The sequence below is a fragment of the Nycticebus coucang genome, chromosome 18, assembly GCF_027406575.1.
Source record: "Nycticebus coucang isolate mNycCou1 chromosome 18, mNycCou1.pri, whole genome shotgun sequence".
In the NCBI taxonomy this organism is placed as follows: domain Eukaryota; kingdom Metazoa; phylum Chordata; class Mammalia; order Primates; family Lorisidae; genus Nycticebus; species Nycticebus coucang.
Window position 1 is genome coordinate 78,492,165 of NC_069797.1, and position 17,079 is coordinate 78,509,243.

Consider the following 17,079-nt stretch of genomic DNA (forward strand, 5'->3'; position numbering starts at 1 on the left):
TATCTTCTTGTCATTAAATTATTTGGTACCTTTGACAAAAATTATCAGACTATAATTTTGTAGTTGTTGATCTGTTCCGTTGTACTGATCTGTCTGCCTGTCCTCATGCCAACAGCACTCTGTTTTGATCACTGTAGCTTTACTATAGATCTGTTCCTTTTCAATGTGGTTTTTTAGCTATTGTAGCTCCCTGCATTTCTTATAAATTTTAAAATCAATTTGTCACTTCTAACATAAAGCCTGCTGAGGTGTTGAATGGGATTGCATTGACTCTAAAGGTCAGTTTGAGGAGAATTACCATCTTAGTACTGTTGAGTCTTCTGGTCCATGAATATAGTATGTCTAAGTTTTAAGAGTTTATCTTAGCAATGCTGTTTTGTTACTATTTTATATTTCCTTCTCTTGTTTTTATCCTGTGAATTCAGCAGCTGGCACCAAGCATCTCCCATGGTGGTGACCGCAGCCAATGGTGAGGTACCCTCAGTGGAATGGTTGGTTCATGTGGGTTCCCAGGGACTAGTTCCCATTTGACTAGTGGGTATGTTAGTGCCTTACAAGGAGGAAGACAGAGACAGATGCTTTTAGGTCACTGAGTGAAGGCCAGAAGAGACCTGAGAATGCTTTACCTAGTTCTGATCCCAGGTGTGACCAGTGAGAATAGGGGTTAGCAGCACACGCCTGCACGCCTAGAAAGTTGATCTATATCATTTGTTAATTCTGGGCCAAATCTTCCTCTTTCATTGTTGACTGGATTTTTTTTTTTTGCGGTTTTTGGCCAGGGCTGGGTTTGAACCCACCACCTCCAGCATATGGGGCTGGCACCCTACTCCTTGAGCCACAGGTACCACCCTGATGACTGGACTTTTAAGAACTCTGATATCTGACCTAGGCTGCCTGCCTTGCTGGTGTTGGTACATTGCGGAAGTGCATCCTCTCTGTCAGAACCCTCGCCAGGTCCACCAAGTGCCCTCCACGGAGTGCGTCTGCTCACATGCTGCCCCTCTACCGCGTGTGCGTCTGCTCAGTGCTGTCCCCCCAAAGGCGCGTGCGTCTGCTCAGTGCTGCCCCCAAAGGCGCGTGTGTCTGCTCAGTGCTGCCCCCAAAGGCGCGTGCGTCTGCTCAGTGCTGTCCCCCCAAAGGCGCGTGCGTCTGCTCAGTGCTGCCCCCAGAGGTGCGTGCATCTGCTCAGAGCTGCCCCCAACGGCGCGTGCGTCTGCTCAGTGCTGTCCCCAAAGGCGCGTGCGTCTGCTCAGTGCTGTCCCCCCAAAGGCGAGTGCGTCTGCTCAGTGCTGCCCCCAAAGGCGCGTGCATCTGCTCAGAGCTGCCCCCAACGGCGCGTGCGTCTGCTCAGTGCTGCCCCCAACGGCGCGTGCGTCTGCTCAGTGCTGTCCCCAAAGGCGCGTGCGTCTGCTCAGTGCTGTCCCCCCAAAGGCGAGTGCGTCTGCTCAGTGCTGCCCCCCCAAAGGCGAGTGCGTCTGCTCAGTGCTGCCCCCAACGGCGCGTGCATCTGCTCAGAGCTGCCCCCAACGGCGCGTGCGTCTGCTCAGTGCTGCCCCCAAAGGCGCGTGCGTCTGCTCAGTGCTGCCCCCCCAACAGCGTGTGCGTCTGCTCAGAGCTGCCCCCCCAACGGCGTGTCTGTCTGCTCAGAGCTACCTTTCTACTGCGTGTGCGTCTGCTCAGAGCTGCCCTCCAAAGGCGTGTGCGTCTGCTCAGTGCTGCCGCCAAAGGCGTGTGCGTCTGCTCAGAGCTGCCTTTCTACCACGTGTGCATGGACTCCTGTGGTGCTGCTGTCAGCCATCATGCTTTTTATACATCATCTCCTTTAGCACAGTAAAAGGGGCCCTTACATTTAAAAGATGACAGGGAAATGTAGACTCATGTAAAGAGTAAGTAAAAATCTCAGAACCAGACCTGGGGCTTGGCCCCAGCGCTGTGGTGTCAACTCTGACTGTGGCAGGCTCTGCCTCCTGCACTCTGATTCTTGGGAGTCCCCATCTGATTTACATATTTGTTTGTTTCACTTAGATGAGCGGTAAGTGGGCTCATCCCATAATCATTATCACGCACTGATGTCGTTTTCCTGATGCTCTGTGGTTTTAACTGGACACACGTTGCAAATATTTTGTTAATTGATTTCAGCATTTGCGTTATAGAAATGTAGTTGATTTTTGCATAATGGTTCATTTCCTCTAACCTTGCTAAACTCTCCAGTGAGCTCCAGTAGCTGTTTTGTAGATTCCTTAAGGTCATCTGTGTTTATGATTATGTCATCTACCAATACTGCTGATCTCACTTCTTTCCTGTCTTTATGTCTTTAATTCCTTTTTCTTGCTTAGAGCACTGCCAAATAAACAACACTGGGTGTCCAAGCCCCGACTCCAGTTAAGGACAGTTAAGGGGGAGACATTTTGTCTTACACCATTCCGTATAATGTGAGCTGTGGATTTTTCACGTAAATTCATTGTCAGGTTGAGGGAGCTTGCTTCTGTAACTAGTTTCCCAGGAACTTTTGTCATAAATGGGTATTGAAATTTTTCAAGTGCTCCCCCACCACCACCCTTTGAGATGACTGATTATTTACTCTTTTCTGTTAATACGTTGTATTATGTCACTGATGTTCAAATGTTAAGCAAGTCTTGCATTCCTGTGACAAACCCGCCCCTTCCACGTGCGGTGGCTCCACCCACCAGACTGGGTTGGAGGCGGTGCACTTGCGTTCTTTTACACCAGCCAGTGGGATGCAGCCACGCTCTCAGCTCAAGGTCCAATTCTCAGCTTTGTCCTGGCCTATTGGAGTTTGCTCCTTCTTTGGGTATGCACCATGAGCCCTAGAGATAGTAACTAAGACATCGTGCCTTGAGGTCTTTCCTCAGCTATAGAAAATTCTCAGCCATTGTGTTCTTGGCTGCTGCTTCTGATCTGTCCCCTCCCATCCCTCCTTTGGGGCGCCAAGAAGGCATTTTAGATTCACTATATTTCTTGTATATTTGTCCCTATGTTCCAACTTTTGCATCTGTATGCTTAATTTTGATTATTTTCTTCTGGCCTATCTTCCATTCTTCCCTTCAGCATTGTCTGATCTGTTTAATCCATTTTATTGATTCCTTGATTTAATACCCTGTATTTTGTAGGTTTCTAAAGTCTAGAATTTCTAGCAGTTTTTTAATAGATTCTAGTTCTATGTCAATTTACCACTTTGCCTTTTATTGCCTTGCACATAGTAAGTAAAATTTTTGTAAAATCTGTCTGATATCACCATTATCTGTCCATCTCTTTCTCTTGTGAGTTGTTTTTCTTGGTTTCAAACACTTATTTGGTTCCCAATAATTACCTGGGGGAGGGTTGGTTTTATTTTGTTTCTGAGCTAGGGTTTCACTCTGGCCCCGGCTGGAGTGTAGTGACACCATCACAGCTCACTGCGGCCTCACACTCCCGGGCTGAAGGATTTTCCTGCCTCAGCCTCTTGAGTAGCAGGACTATAGGTGCCCACCACAATGCCCAGCTAATTTTTCTATTTTTTGTAGAGATAGGGTCTTACTGTATTGCCTCAGCTGGTCTGGAACTCTTGAGGTCAAATGACCCTCCTGCCTCCATTTATGGGAACTCTGGGGGTGGGGAGAGGTGACTAGCCACCTGGATGAGGGGTGTGGGCAGCAGCCCTGTTGAGTGGCAGGTCCCCAGCATAGGAAGCCTGGTGCTGGAGTCAGCAGGAGGGGTGTCAGAGAAGAAGGGGCTGCCCTGGTGTTCTGGGATAGTCACAGAAAGGGAGTGGGGATGCTGAAGTACTGCCAGTGTCCTGCAGGGCGGGGATTGCCCTGATGGCCTGGATGCTGGAATCAAGAATGATAAATCCTGGGCAGAAGCCAACCACACAGAAGAGCCCGGACGTGTCAGAGAAGTCATGGGAAATTGTCCTTGTAATGGCCATGGGGCCCTGAGAAGGCCTGATGCACCTGTCTCGGACGGGTCCGCCGCATCTGCTTGAGGAGTGTGGTCTGTGGTACCGAGCCCCATCACCTACAGGGGATGCAGAGCAGGGAAGCCGGGTTCTGGGGGCTTTGCTCGGACATCTCACCCCCTCTTCAGTGATGTGCTCCCAAACTGTGGCTTTCTACCCTTCCCACATAAAAATCAGTCCTTGACTAACATGTGGCTTTAGATTTTTAACACACCACCTTGGTCAGTCACTGCCAATGCCCAGGGTTCAGAGCAGCTTTCCGAATGCAGTGCATGGGGAGATGGCACTGCCTGCCGCTCGTCAGGTCCTTCTGCTGCTCAGCGTGACCCTTGGCTCCCCAGCAGCCTTCCGAGCGCTTCAGGTGGTGACTCCCATTAGTATCACCTACAGAAAGGGAAACAGAAGTGCACAGTCTCTGAAGGGATTGAACTCTGGCATGAAAGGTGAGAGAGTTGGACCCCGTTTCACCCCAGGTGGGACCAGTCTGCCACATGGAGTGATTGGCAATCTGATTAGTTTCTGGGCCTGTCGGCAGTCAGTCAGGCAGACGGCTTTCTCTGCTTCAGGACGACCTGGAGGAAGAGACCGCTGGGGCGCTCTGGTGGGGTCTAGCTTTGTATCGTCACAAGCAAAGAACATTTTAGAACACAGCTAAATGGAACCTGAGCCAGCCTAGCCTCTGTTCATCTTTATGGCATGACCAGTCAGTACCAGCGCTGGGGGGGGAGTCCAGGAGCAGCTCCTCGCTGCTGGGAAGAGCTTTCCAGTTTGTTGGGTTTGTACACACCCCACTGGATCCTCAACACCTGGGTTGTGCCTGTAACATGTCTAGTCAGGTTTACAAACGGTGTGGCTAAGCAGCTCATGTTTGGTTCCGATGATCCCAGCACTGCCCCCCGGAGACGCTGTCCTGCCACCCACCAGCTGCCCCTCAGTGTGGCAGGAGGCCTTGTTAGGGTCACCCAGACATAGTCACGTGGACTGCAGGATGACGCAAAGACAGACGGCATTGCTCTGCTGCACCTCGAGGTCTCCCTTCCTACCCACTCTCCTTGACATAATCACAACTATATACTTATTTTGCTGCTTTTTTTTTTTTTGTAGAGACAGAGTCTCACTTTATGGCCCTCGGTAGAGTGCCGTGGCCTCACACAGCTCACAGCAACCTCCAACTCCTGGGCTTCAGTGTTTCTCTTGCCTCAGCCTCCCGAGTAGCTGGGACTACAGGCGCCCACCACAATGCCCGGCTATTTTTTTTTTTGGTTGCAGTTTGGCAGGGGCCAGGTTTGAACCCGCCACCCTCGGTATATGGGGCCGGTGCCTTACCGACTGAGCCACAGGCGCCGCCCATTTGCTGCTTAATGTTATAAAGAAAGCAGTTTCTCATGTTATTGAAGATTTATAAATGACAGTCTAATCACTCATGATTATCTCACCGAGGTTGTTCCACAGCGGTTACCTCACCAGTTTCTGGTTGTTCAGGATTGTGAGAACTGCTTCACACAGCACAGGATGTCTGCAGTTTTGCCGTTACAACATGCTGGTTTGGGGTCGGTGGATTCTGGGAGTCCTCATAGGTTTTTCTGACCTTTACACACAGCAGCTCGTGCCTGCTCACTCTCGCGGGTCCTGGTGTGGACAGCCATGTGGTTACCCCAGAGCAGCTGTTCCGTTGCTGTTGGTGAGCAGCACAGCAGTGGTGCGTTTGGGCTTTTCTTCATATGAACAAGCCTGCTGTGCAGAGGACTCCAAGTGACAGCCCACTGTGGACATCTTGGAAGAGCTGTGTGTGCCCCACAGATGCACGGCCCTGCCTGGGACCTGTATAAATCGGGGCTGGAATAGTTTTGTATTTGGTGATAAATAGCTTAATATCAGTGTTACAATTTGGCCCTGCCCAAAGAGAAAGTCTAGCTTTGCTCTCAACTTCTGCAGGGTTATCTGGCTCATGCCAGGTAGAAGTGTCCGTGGTGAGGGTGCCCACGTCTGCTTGTCTCAGGATGGGGCTACCACAGAAGAAAGAACAGCCATGTGATTTAGGGTGGAACGTTACCTCACAGTGTCAAACTGGAGGTTGGGACCTGCGCATGGCAGTCAGTCCAGCCTATGTGATGGAGCCCCAGGAACTCTCACCTTGGAGGTGTGGGGAGCGTCCCTGGTGGGCAGTGCTCTATGCACTTTGGCACACATGTCCTAGACCCTGTCCTCTGTGCCTCTTTCCTTGATCGAATGGAGTCTGCTCTCTGTACTGAGCTGTAACCATGAGTATAACACCTTTCAGCCGGTGCTGCCCGTGAACTATGGAGAGCGAGGGAAGTTTGGGGAACCCCCCACCTTGCAGCTGGGCACTGAGCCCTAACTACACAGTGTGGCTGACTCCAAAAATACCCTCCACTGTGGTGTCTGGAACCTCACTTCTCCCACACCCGCTCCTGTGTTCTAATCCCAGGCAGAGCCTTGGCCTGGGGCCGTAGTCGCCTGCTGGTGGGGTGTCCTACAGTCTGAAAGGCACAGCACTTCTGCTGTGTTGTTAGAGCTTCTCGCCTGCAGATGTGGCTAAGACACAAGCCAGGGCGTCAGGCTCCATGTTCTCCCTGGTCTCCCCCAGCCCTTCTCAGTCTTGTCTCCCAGAGACATGCTTCACCCCAGATGCACACTGGTGCTCAGGGCTGATGAGACTGCAGGGGAAATGCCTTCTCTGGATGGTGCACCCACCTCACATGGCCTCTGTGTCTGTCAGTGAGGCTGTCCCCACTGTTCCTTATGAAACGTCGGCATCCTCACAGCTCCTGCTGCCACCTTCACATCACCCACGTACCTGCTTGCTTGTCATCTGTCCTTCCTGCCTGATGGAAAGCTTCCTGAGGGCAGGGCTCTGGTGGACACTGACGGCCGGGAAGGGACTGATGTGGTTAGCCGTCTTGTGGGCACTCAGCTCTTTGATGAATGAATGGGAGCTGAGGGGCCCTTGTGAGATGAGAGTCCCCCTGAACTCTTTCATGGACTGTGCACTTGTGCCAAGGAGCAGGCTGAGCTGTGGAGTCCTGGGATTGGTCAGACTCCTTCACGGCACATGCCATGGGACTGTCCTCAGGGTCCCAGTGGCCCATGGGTCAGACTTGGAAAACACTGGAACTGGGTGCGTGACCCATTGGGTGAGCTATGTGTGTCAGGGGCATCTGTAGAGGTGGGGAGAAGGCATATGCTCACACAGGGTCTGTCTCCACACACAACTACCCTTTCCTGCCTCTGGTCAGGGCCTGTTCATCCCCCTTTCTGTCCCCTCCCCCGCCCCCTCTATTACCTGTTCTAATAGCCACAGCATCTCTGATGAAAACACTATGTTTTCCAGAATTCCTGGTCGTCTGAATGATAGGAGGACTCCTCTGGGCGAGTTGAACTGGATCTTTACAGCCATCACTGACACCATTGCGTGGAACGTGCTCCCTCGGGGTGAGCTGCCGGGCAGGCACAGGGCATTGTGACCCTGGGGCTCCAGAGGGGCCAATGGGATCAGTGAGTTCTCTAGTGAGGAGGATGCTGAGAGGATGGAGAGGAGAAGCCGAGGCCAGGAAGCCGCTTGGGGGGATGAGCAAGTTAGTGGGCACCGGCTAAGGCCCTGCAGCAAGCCCGTGTCAGCGTTTGCTCTGGTAATAAATTCTGTCCCAGCAGGTTCAGGGTTATCTTTCTTGATAATCATTGGCACTCATGATATTTGTTGAAACCAACATTACTATTATAAAATTTACTTGTATTTTTTGTTTGGTTTTTGTTCATGTTTATGTGTGTATGTGTGAGTGTGCACATACATGTTTGTGTGTATGTATCTGGTCATGTTAAGTACATTTATGTGTGTGCATGTATGTCTATATGTATGTGTACGTGTGTATGTGTTTATGTGTATACATGCATTCTGTTTACATGTATTTGCATATATGCACATGTTTGTGTATATGTTTATGCACCATGGGAAGCATGTGTGTTTCAATTTGTATGTAATATTTTTTGACAGAAGTAAATTTGTGTACTTGGCTTTAAATGCTGGACATGAGTCACTGAAGCCTCTTTTTTTCCCTTTATCTGCCCTCAGATCTCTTCCAAAAGCTCTTCAGACAGGACCTGTTGGTGGCTAGTCTCTTTCGGAATTTTTTGCTGGCAGAAAGGATTATGAGGTCATACAACTGTACTCCAGTCAGCAGCCCACGGCTGCCCCCAACTTACATGCATGCAATGTGGTGAGTGTCTCTGGGTAGTGTGTCTGCAGTGGGATGAGGGTAAGGGAATTACTGGAGCAGAGTAGGCGGCTTGATGCCAAAGTTGGGGTGAGGCAAAATACAGTGGTCCCAAAGAGCTCTACAGAGAGGGGTGCAGGGCTCCCTCTAGGACAGCACAGGACCAGCAGCCTCTGGGGTCTTGCAGTTGTACCCCGGAGGCCAAAGCTCTGCAAAAGAGTTTCTGACCTCACAGAAACCAGTGGGGAGAAGAGAACCTGCCAGCTGAGTCTTTTAAGTACATCTGAGATGGCTCCAGGGAATTAAAACTGTCTGGTCCACGTGGCTTAACTTAACGCACTTGTCTCCCTTTCACACTGGAGTGTGACTTTTCATGACTATTGATTACAATTTTCTCCCATTGCTGGACTGCTGCTGCTTAGACTACTAATAGTAGTGTTGGTAGAAACAGTGTAATTTATCTGTGGATAGTAGTGATGTTAGTAACGTTGTAATTCATCTATAGATTTTTAGTGACAGTAACAATGTAATTTATCTGTAGATTTTTTTAATAACAGTAAAAAGCAAGTTTTACAATGTAATTTATCTGTGGTCTACACTTTCTGTCTGAAGACAATTGGTGTCTTTCTCTTTGTTGTTTTCTTAGCATTTCAGTGTTTGGGCAAATTCTAAAATGAGAAAAACAAAGGAAAGTTATCACAGGAATAGTTTTAGTTCTGTCCCTCTGTGGGAGTGATTCATGTGTTTAGCTTTAAACACTGTTATGTGGTATATTTTCATGATCAGGTTTATTTCAGCTAGTGATTTTTTTTTTTTTTTTGTCGAGACAGAGTCTCACTTTATGGCCCTCGGTAGAGTGCCGTGGCATCACACGGCTTACAGCAACCTCCAACTCCTGGGCTTAAGCGATTCTCTTGCCTCAGCCTCCCCAGTAGCTGGGACTACAGGCGCCCGCCACAACGCCTGGCTATTTTTTGGTTGCAGTTTGGCCGGGGCCGGGTTTGAACCCACCACCCTCGGTATATGGGGCCAGCGCCCCACCCACTGAGCCACAGGTGCCGCCCTCAGCTAGTGATTTTTGTTGTTGTTTTTGGGGATTCCTTGAGGGCACAAGAAACCAGTTTTTTTGTTTTTGTTTTTAATGTTAACATAACCACTTTCCCTCAATGTTGCAGGCCTGGAGTTTATAAAGTCACTACACATCATCCACTCAAGAAAACTCAGAACTAAACATTCTTATTTACAGAAGATAAATCAAGATGCATTCTATCCAGTGCAGCATCTCGATTGTAAACTGAAAAGTTAAAATGCACAATCTGTGCCCTTTTTAAGGGCACACAAGACAGAATAGAGATACAGATATGGAGAAACAAAGAAACTGAAATAGAGAACACAGCAGAGCCGTCTGTGCAGCCCTCTAGACGGTGTGTAAGGAAAACCACGACAGGCCACAGCCAGTTCCCTCCATTGCTCTGTGAATAACAGAACCACTATTTAAATACTTAGGATAAATAATTCAAATTAACATTTTTGGAGGAGTAGATGCTCAAAAAAGCCTATACCCTTAAGAAAAGTAATGGCTTAAATCCTGTCTATTTAATATTTTTAAAAAGGAAGGAAAAAAGGAGGGAAAAGCTAAAAGAGTCAATGTTGCATCTGGTCTCAGATAGAAAACTGGTTCCGCACTGGAGGCGAGTCTGCCCTGGGAACGAGGCCTTCTGGAGCCCTGCAGACCCTCTCCCATTTACCCCAGAAATTAGTCCCTACAGACACCCTCCCTTTGTTGTATATTTTCTCTGGCTGTAAAAGCGCCTCCTATGTGATATGCTCAGCTTTACAGGGTGAGAGGAGAAATGAGAAACCGTTGTGGAGTTGAGTAGGGAGCAAAAGCAGGGCCCGTGCAGAGCACACAGGAAAACCAGGATGGTGGCTGCATCAGACAAGGTGTGGGGAGGTGGGTGTGGGAAGGTGCGCCTGGGCAGGGCCTGTCTCTTAGCCTGCTAGAGGCTTTTCTTTGTGTTGGTATCTGAGATTTGTCCTGGGCTCTGGAATTCTTACATGTGTTGTTTTATTTAAGGCCCAAAGGCTGAGCCTGACAGCAGCACCTCCCAGTCACTCCCAACCTAGCAGGGGGCCGGGAGGTGGGGAAGAGGCCATCTGTCCTACAGACTGCACCCCCACTGACTTCCTACAGCCAGTTCTCCTCCTTAGTTATTTGTTGTGCCAGAGAAACATGTGATCATGCCGCGGTCCACAGAGGCCAGAAAGCATGGGGAAGAAGTGCTGTCAATAGTCATGAGTGGATACAAGTTTTCTGCCCCTCCTTGTTCAGACCCTGCCAGTTGGTGTGCCTTGAACTGTGACTTGGGGACTCAGCCCAGAGCCCAACACCCTGCAAAGCACTCTCTGTGGCATCACCTGGTCCTGTTTGCCTTTCGGGCTCATTCTGGTGCTACAGGTTGATGTCTGTGGGAAGCCACCCTGAGTAAGGGTTGGTCTCATTCTGCTGCTGGAGTGGCTGCCTGTGGTCACGCTGGGGGGCTCCAGTAGTCTCATGGCTCAGCTCTCACCCTGAGAGCCCCTGGGGTGGGGTGGGAAGTGAGTTGCTAGCCCTGGCTGCCCACTATCCACCCTCGGGGGAACCTTTATCCAGGAGGGGGTCGCAGCCCCGAGGGCCAACAGTTTTCTTGTTGTAAGAGAAATCTCACCCCTCACACCCAGGGTTCTGTTGTCCCCACACTGTTGCTATGTAGGGTCTCTCAGAGGGTAGGTGGCACAGAACAGAACCCACCCAGTGAGTGTTGAGCCTGGGCTCCCACTCTGCTTGCGTCTAAGAAATGTATTTCCTTTCCTCACCCCAAAAGGCAGCTGTCCATTGGGTTTTGCAGAGCTTGTCACCAGACCTGTTGAATTTTGTGGCTGTGGCTGCCAGGCTGGACTGGAATAAAATGGTTGGCAGCAACCTGGGGGCCGGTGCCACCACGGTAGCAGCTGGACTTCAGGCGTCCCCGTTTGGGGCCAACGCTGTTGCCAGCAATCCCGGCGGTGACCCTACAGCTCCAGGGCTGAGGTTGTTGGGACACCAGCCCACCGCCTCCCACACGCTCCCGAGTCATTTCTCCGGGCATGGTTGTTTCCTCAACATTGAGCTCAAGGGACATTTCAGATGAGCGATTTAACATAAGGCAAAGTGAGAGGGTGACGGGCAACGCTGTTTGAGTGTGACGCGCAGGTGGACTGTCGCTGTGCTGACACCCCTGGCGCTGGCACACTTATGGCTACAAGCCGACAGGCCAGAATGGCTCTTCCTGGGCATGGACTGCCTGGCGGCCCAGGGTGTCACCTTCACGCTGCCAAAAGAACAGCGTGTGCTCTGGGCTTTTTTGCCTTTTTTCTTTTTTAAACTCCCACCTTTGGCATGTGTCCGTGTGCTATCCTGGCAGCCTCAGTGAGCCATAAGAGCTCATTTGTCCTCGGCCCGTAGGAAAGAATAGTCCAATGCGAATGACTGAATGACTCTCAGCAGGCCCGCATTTGGGGAAGACCGGTGCCTCTGAAGGCTCCGGCAACAGTTGCTCGGAAAGGAAAGAAAAATGCGTTTGCCTTGGGCTTCATCCTGATAGGCTGTGCGTGCAGTGGACTTCCTCCTGATAGGCTGCACGTGCCTGGGCTTCCTCCCATAGGCTGCACGTGCCGTGGGCTTCCTCCTGATAGGCTGCCCGTGCCGTGGGCTTCCTCCTGATAGGCTGCCCGTGCCTGGGCTTCCTCCTGATAGGCTGCCCGTGCCGTGGGCTTCCTCCTGATAGGCTGCCCGTGCCGTGGGCTTCCTCCTGATAGGCTGCCCGTGCAGTGGGCTTCCTCCTGATAGGCTGCACCTGCCTGGGCTTCCTCCTGATAGGCTGCACGTGCCTGGGCTTCCTCCTGATAGGCTGCACGTGCCTGGGCTTCCTCCCGATAGGCTGCACGTGCCTGGGCTTCCTCCCGATAGGCTCCCCATGCCGTGGTTCTTCTTCTGATAGGCGCGTGCTGTGTTTAGTGACTGGAAGTCCTTCAACAACCACAGGAGTAAAGAGAAATGTTGCAGTCACAGAATTAGGGGTATACGCCGTTTTCTGTACGTTACACAAACGTGGGGGCTTAACCAACGCAGCCTGGACACCACGGTCCCCACAAGGTGCGCTGAGCAGCAAGGGCGGGGCGGCTGCAGCCCTTGTCCTGCACCTCAGGTCACCCTGCCACAGTCACTGGCCACGCCCCCAGCGCCACTGCTGGTCTGTCCATCCCTGGGCAAGTCTCCTGAGGGTCGGCTGTGGGACCGTGCAGGGGCAGCCAGTTGGAGAAAGGCCGACTGAGCAGCGTGGGTGGCGATGGGAAGTGACACAGTGACTTGCTAACCACGAGTGCCGGGCACGCTGGAGCTGTGCATCCCCCCAGCAGCGCTGCCGGGAGGCATCATTGTTGCTGTCGCCTACGTGCCGGGCCAGCCAGACACCAGCAGTCAGGTGCTCGCCGGCTCTGTCCTGATTCATCCGTGTTCGCACAGGCTCCTGTGGGCCTGATGGGACCCGCACCCGGTAGAGGGAGCGCTGCTAGACAGCCGTCAGCCTGGGCACCCATGCCCGCGGTGAGGCCACTGCCCTGGGGATCTGTCCCACATGAGTGAGCAGGGCCTGAAGCTGCGCCTAGTGGGGTGAGGAGTGTACTGGAAGGACGCTGTGCCTCACACCAGGACCCGGCTTTCTGTGTTCCAAGGCCACTCGGGAGCCAGCCATAGCCCACTGGCGGGGACAAAGCCTGGTATTTTCTACCCAGTAATGCCTTGGCACACCTGATCCCTGAGTCAGGACCTTTGTCATTGGCCCTGCCCTTGCTTGCCACAGCCTCCCTGCAGGCCCCGGCCCTCAGCGCCCCCCTCCTCCCCAGCAGCTGCTGTGCCTGCACAGGTCCCTAAGAAAGCCAAGGAGCATGACTCCTCAGGCTCCTGAAAGACTCCAAAGTAAGGCCGTTTGCCAGAGCATTAGTTGTAAGAGGAAAAAATTGGGACTAACTGTAGCACCTAGCCATTCAGGGATGTAAATTAAGAGACATATGCGTAGAAGGATGTAAGAGTCTTAAAATCTTATTCATTATTGCATAAATTATACATGGTTTCCCAAAGGTTACTATACGTAGGGAATATGGGTAACTGTAGCTAACTGAACCTTTATTTACAAAGTATTAATTATAGAATTTTACAAAATAGTTAGAAAATATTCTCTACATGTTGGCCACCTCTGTAAAATTTTGTAATGAATTATTTTGTAAATGAATGTGCATGAGCTATAATTTCCCACTTATGTATAGTGACTTCGGGGGTGACTTTTGGGACACCCTTTATATGTTAAATGACAAAAACATAAGGCCAAATTATATCAGTAATATAATTAATATCTATTAAAATCTATATTACACGTAGAAATATATGAATAGAATTATAACAAAGCACTAATGATACCTCTGTAGGATGATAGAATTGGAGTGATGGTTCTCCATGCCAAAAATTAATAGGTACTACTTTTATAATTAAAAGTCTACCAAACTGTGTGTCTTTGCCCAATAGGCTTTCAGACAAAGTAGCCAAAATTTCATATTTTCATTTATAATAATCTAATTTTTAATGTTGATACTATCATTAAAAAGAAACATTCTAAGAGCCAAACCAAATACACGAAAGGGCAGATTCATTGGGTGTGGGTGGTGATGTGAAACGCCAGATACAGCTGGCGTCTTCGCATTCGGAGCTGGGCTGTGAGCCTCTAAAGACAGAAGCTCCGGAGTGGGATTACACCTGTGGTGCATCTTACACGGGTACATGTGAAACTTAGTAAATGTAGAATATAAATGTCTTAACACAATAACTAAGAAAATGCCAGGAAGGCTATGTTAACCAGTGTGATAAAAATGTGTCAAACGGTCTACAAAACCAGTGTATGGTGCCCCATGATTGCATTAATGTACACAGCTATGATTTCATAATTTAAAAAAAAAAAAAGAAGTTCCGGCTGACATTACTTGGTGCCTGCGGCCCTGGGAGCGCCCAGTGGTCAGCAGAGAGTCAGGAGGTGCGCTGCTCTTTTTCCCCGCCCTCCTGGTCTACCTGTGCGTGCAGGCCAGCCCTCTCCCATCTGGGGTCTTGTCTTTATATGTGGGAAAGTGCTAAATGTGTAAAATTAAAAGGTTATTTTTACAGAAATCAGTGATGATGGATTTCAAGAAGAATCACGTGCATTTCACATATGGTCTCTCTGGGGACCGTTTTTCAGTAAGGACAGTGACAGCATGAATCAGGAGCTGAGAAGTAAACACTAGTCAGTCCCATTAAATGTTGAATAATCCCATGAACCTACTTAGAGGATAGAAGGTAAAAAGCAGGCTTTGCATTTGGAGAGGGAACATCCTTATAGAAGAAAGCCCGGAAACATGGTCTGGCTGACCAAGGGCTAGCACAGCAGGTCCTATGAGTAGGCAGTTCATGGTTCCTCCTGCCAGCTTCTCTGTGGCTTCCTGGGATTCCTGGAGTCAGGACAGTGCCACCGGCCTGGGCTTCTAGAGCACAGGCACACCCTGAGGAGGACCTGCAACACAGCCTCCAGTAGCCCCCGCCCACCTACTACCTCAGTTCTGCTGCCACAAAAATGCCAGTTGAGGCTTGGAGGGGGTCCTCAACTTGGATAAGTTCATCCAACAGCAGGGTATAGGCCCACCCCAGTTATGAGTGATTACAGCTTATTAGATGCTCTCTAACCCTAACCTTAGTCCTCTCAGATGTCACCCAGGTACTAGGCTCGTCATATGGCCTGGCTCCGTGTCCAGCAGTTGCTCATGCTGGGGCCTCCTGGGATAGTCTCTCACTCTCCATGGCTTTCCTGCTCTCATCTGGAAGGAGCTGGGCTAGCACTTGCCCCACCTGCGTGGCAGTTTGCTCGTTGTGAAATCGTAGATGTGCCGTCTGTTAGGGATGTTGGTGGCATCCTGTTATAGCAAATGTCATTTTAAAGAAACTCTTTGTGGCTCGGTGCCCGCTGCTCAGTGGTTAGGGTGCCAGCCACATACACTGAGGCACATGGGCAAGTTCGAACCCAGCCCAGGCCTGTTAAACAACAGTGTCAACTGCAACAAAAAAGCAGCTGGGCATTGTGGAGGGTGCCTGTAGTCCCAGGTACTTGGAAGGCTAAGGCAAGAGAATCACTTAAGCCCAAGAGTTTGAGGTTGCTGAGAGCTGTGATGCCACAGGGCCAATGGGTAGTGAGACTGTCTCAAAAAAAAAAAAAGAAAAAACAAAGCTCTCTGTGTCCCAGCAGAGTGTCCCAGTGTGATGAGCTTCTCCAGTATGTGTTCTCCCAACCTGCTAAAAACTAAGGGTGCGTCCCTGAGGGAGAGACACCTGTGAGGCTGGTGCCCACACTGCCTCCGCGTTCTTCCTGGGTCCAGAGAGAAATCCGCACCCACAGCTCCTACAGACTGGGGCTCAGCGCTCTTCCTGCTCCACTCCCTGTGTTAGAAGTCACCGTAAATAGATGTCACCCTGAGAAGGCGGCGCTGCACGAGGCCTGTGTCTGCGTGGTCACCCTGAGAAGGCGGCACTGACGGAGGCCTGTGTGTGCGTGGTCACCCTGAGAAGGCGGCACTGACGGAGGCCTGTGTCTGCAGGTGGAGTCTACTTTGGAGCTTTACCTGTGCTCCATCCTAGTATGTTCACACTGAAGTCTAATTCCAGCTCTTAGACCCTTGCCATAATCCTTGGTAGGCTGGATGTCAGAGAGCTCCAACAGTGAGCTGTCCCTGGTGCTCCTGGTCCACGTGACACCGGCATGGACTGAAGACTGCTGTTTGAAGCCATCAGGATCCCGCCTGCCCCGCCTGAGATGAGATGGAAAACCTCTGTTGGCAGCTGCATTTCCCTGCCTGTCACTGGGCCCAGATTAAAATTTAGCAAGGACCTGATCAGTTCAACCTCGTTAGCACAGTGCAGACCTGGGAGTGGGAAACCACTCAGGCTTGGCAGTAATCTTTATTTCCTTATGAAACTATTCAGAATGTCTTCATGCTGAGTCAGAGATGACAAGCCCCTTGGCAACCTGTTATGAACGCTTGAGCTGGGCAGATCTATGGGGCCTGCACCTCACACCCTTCTCAAAGGTCTCCAGCTGGGTCAGTGTGGCAAAGCTCCACCAAATGGTTTTCCCTCCTGGTGGTCGTTCCTTAGGTGTGTTGGCTGAAATTCAAGTGAGTCAGTGACCCCCGCATCCAGTGGCTTTGCAAATGAAGTTTCTCTTCCATCCCACATGTGTGGAAGCAGCACAGGCCGTGGGGCTCCAGGGCGTGTAGGGCACAGGCCGCTCCTGTCCTGGGGACCCTGTCCTGAGGTGGCTCCCTCCAGGCTGCTGGGCCCACTTTGCAGCAGATGAGAAGGCCTTCTGGGGTGGCTCACCACTGCCTAGCCTTGGGCAGTGTCTAGTCTGGCTTCATCCAGGTAGGCTGGAGTGTGGCCTCCATCCTGGGAGCTCCTCCCAGGTCAGATCCCTGCTCCTTAAGGAAGGGGGCAGAACTGTGAAGGAAGGAAAGACTTTGTGGCTCAGATGGGAGGACAGAGGCTCGTGTTCACCTCTGCTTTAGATCTTGCCGACTGCAGCCTGAGCTGACTGGAGGGGCTCGTGCGGGCTCTGGAGTGCTCTGCACCTCCCCACACAGCCAGAGCCTGCGTCCCCTGGGAACACATGGCAGAGGCCATCAGAAGATATCTTCTGGAGTAAATAATTTAAAATCTAGTTATTATATTCCTTGGGTGGTGATGGAAAGGTTGAATTTTTAGCAGGGGGGAAAGGGGAACAAAGCCTAACAAAAATTGAG

At 50.8% G+C, this 17,079-nt stretch overlaps 1 protein-coding gene across 2 annotated transcripts in view; it reads left to right on the top strand.

The window, feature by feature from the left end:
- The window catches only part of RPTOR (regulatory associated protein of MTOR complex 1), a 333,344-nt gene that overhangs the window by 216,237 nt on the left and 100,028 nt on the right, over window positions 1–17,079 (top strand). For both annotated transcript variants that reach the window (XM_053568488.1, XM_053568489.1), the window contains exons 8-9: window positions 7,311–7,411; window positions 8,049–8,193. In XM_053568488.1, the coding sequence (XP_053424463.1) occupies window positions 7,311–7,411; window positions 8,049–8,193 (246 nt within the window). The remainder of the gene's footprint in view (window positions 1–7,310; window positions 7,412–8,048; window positions 8,194–17,079) is intronic.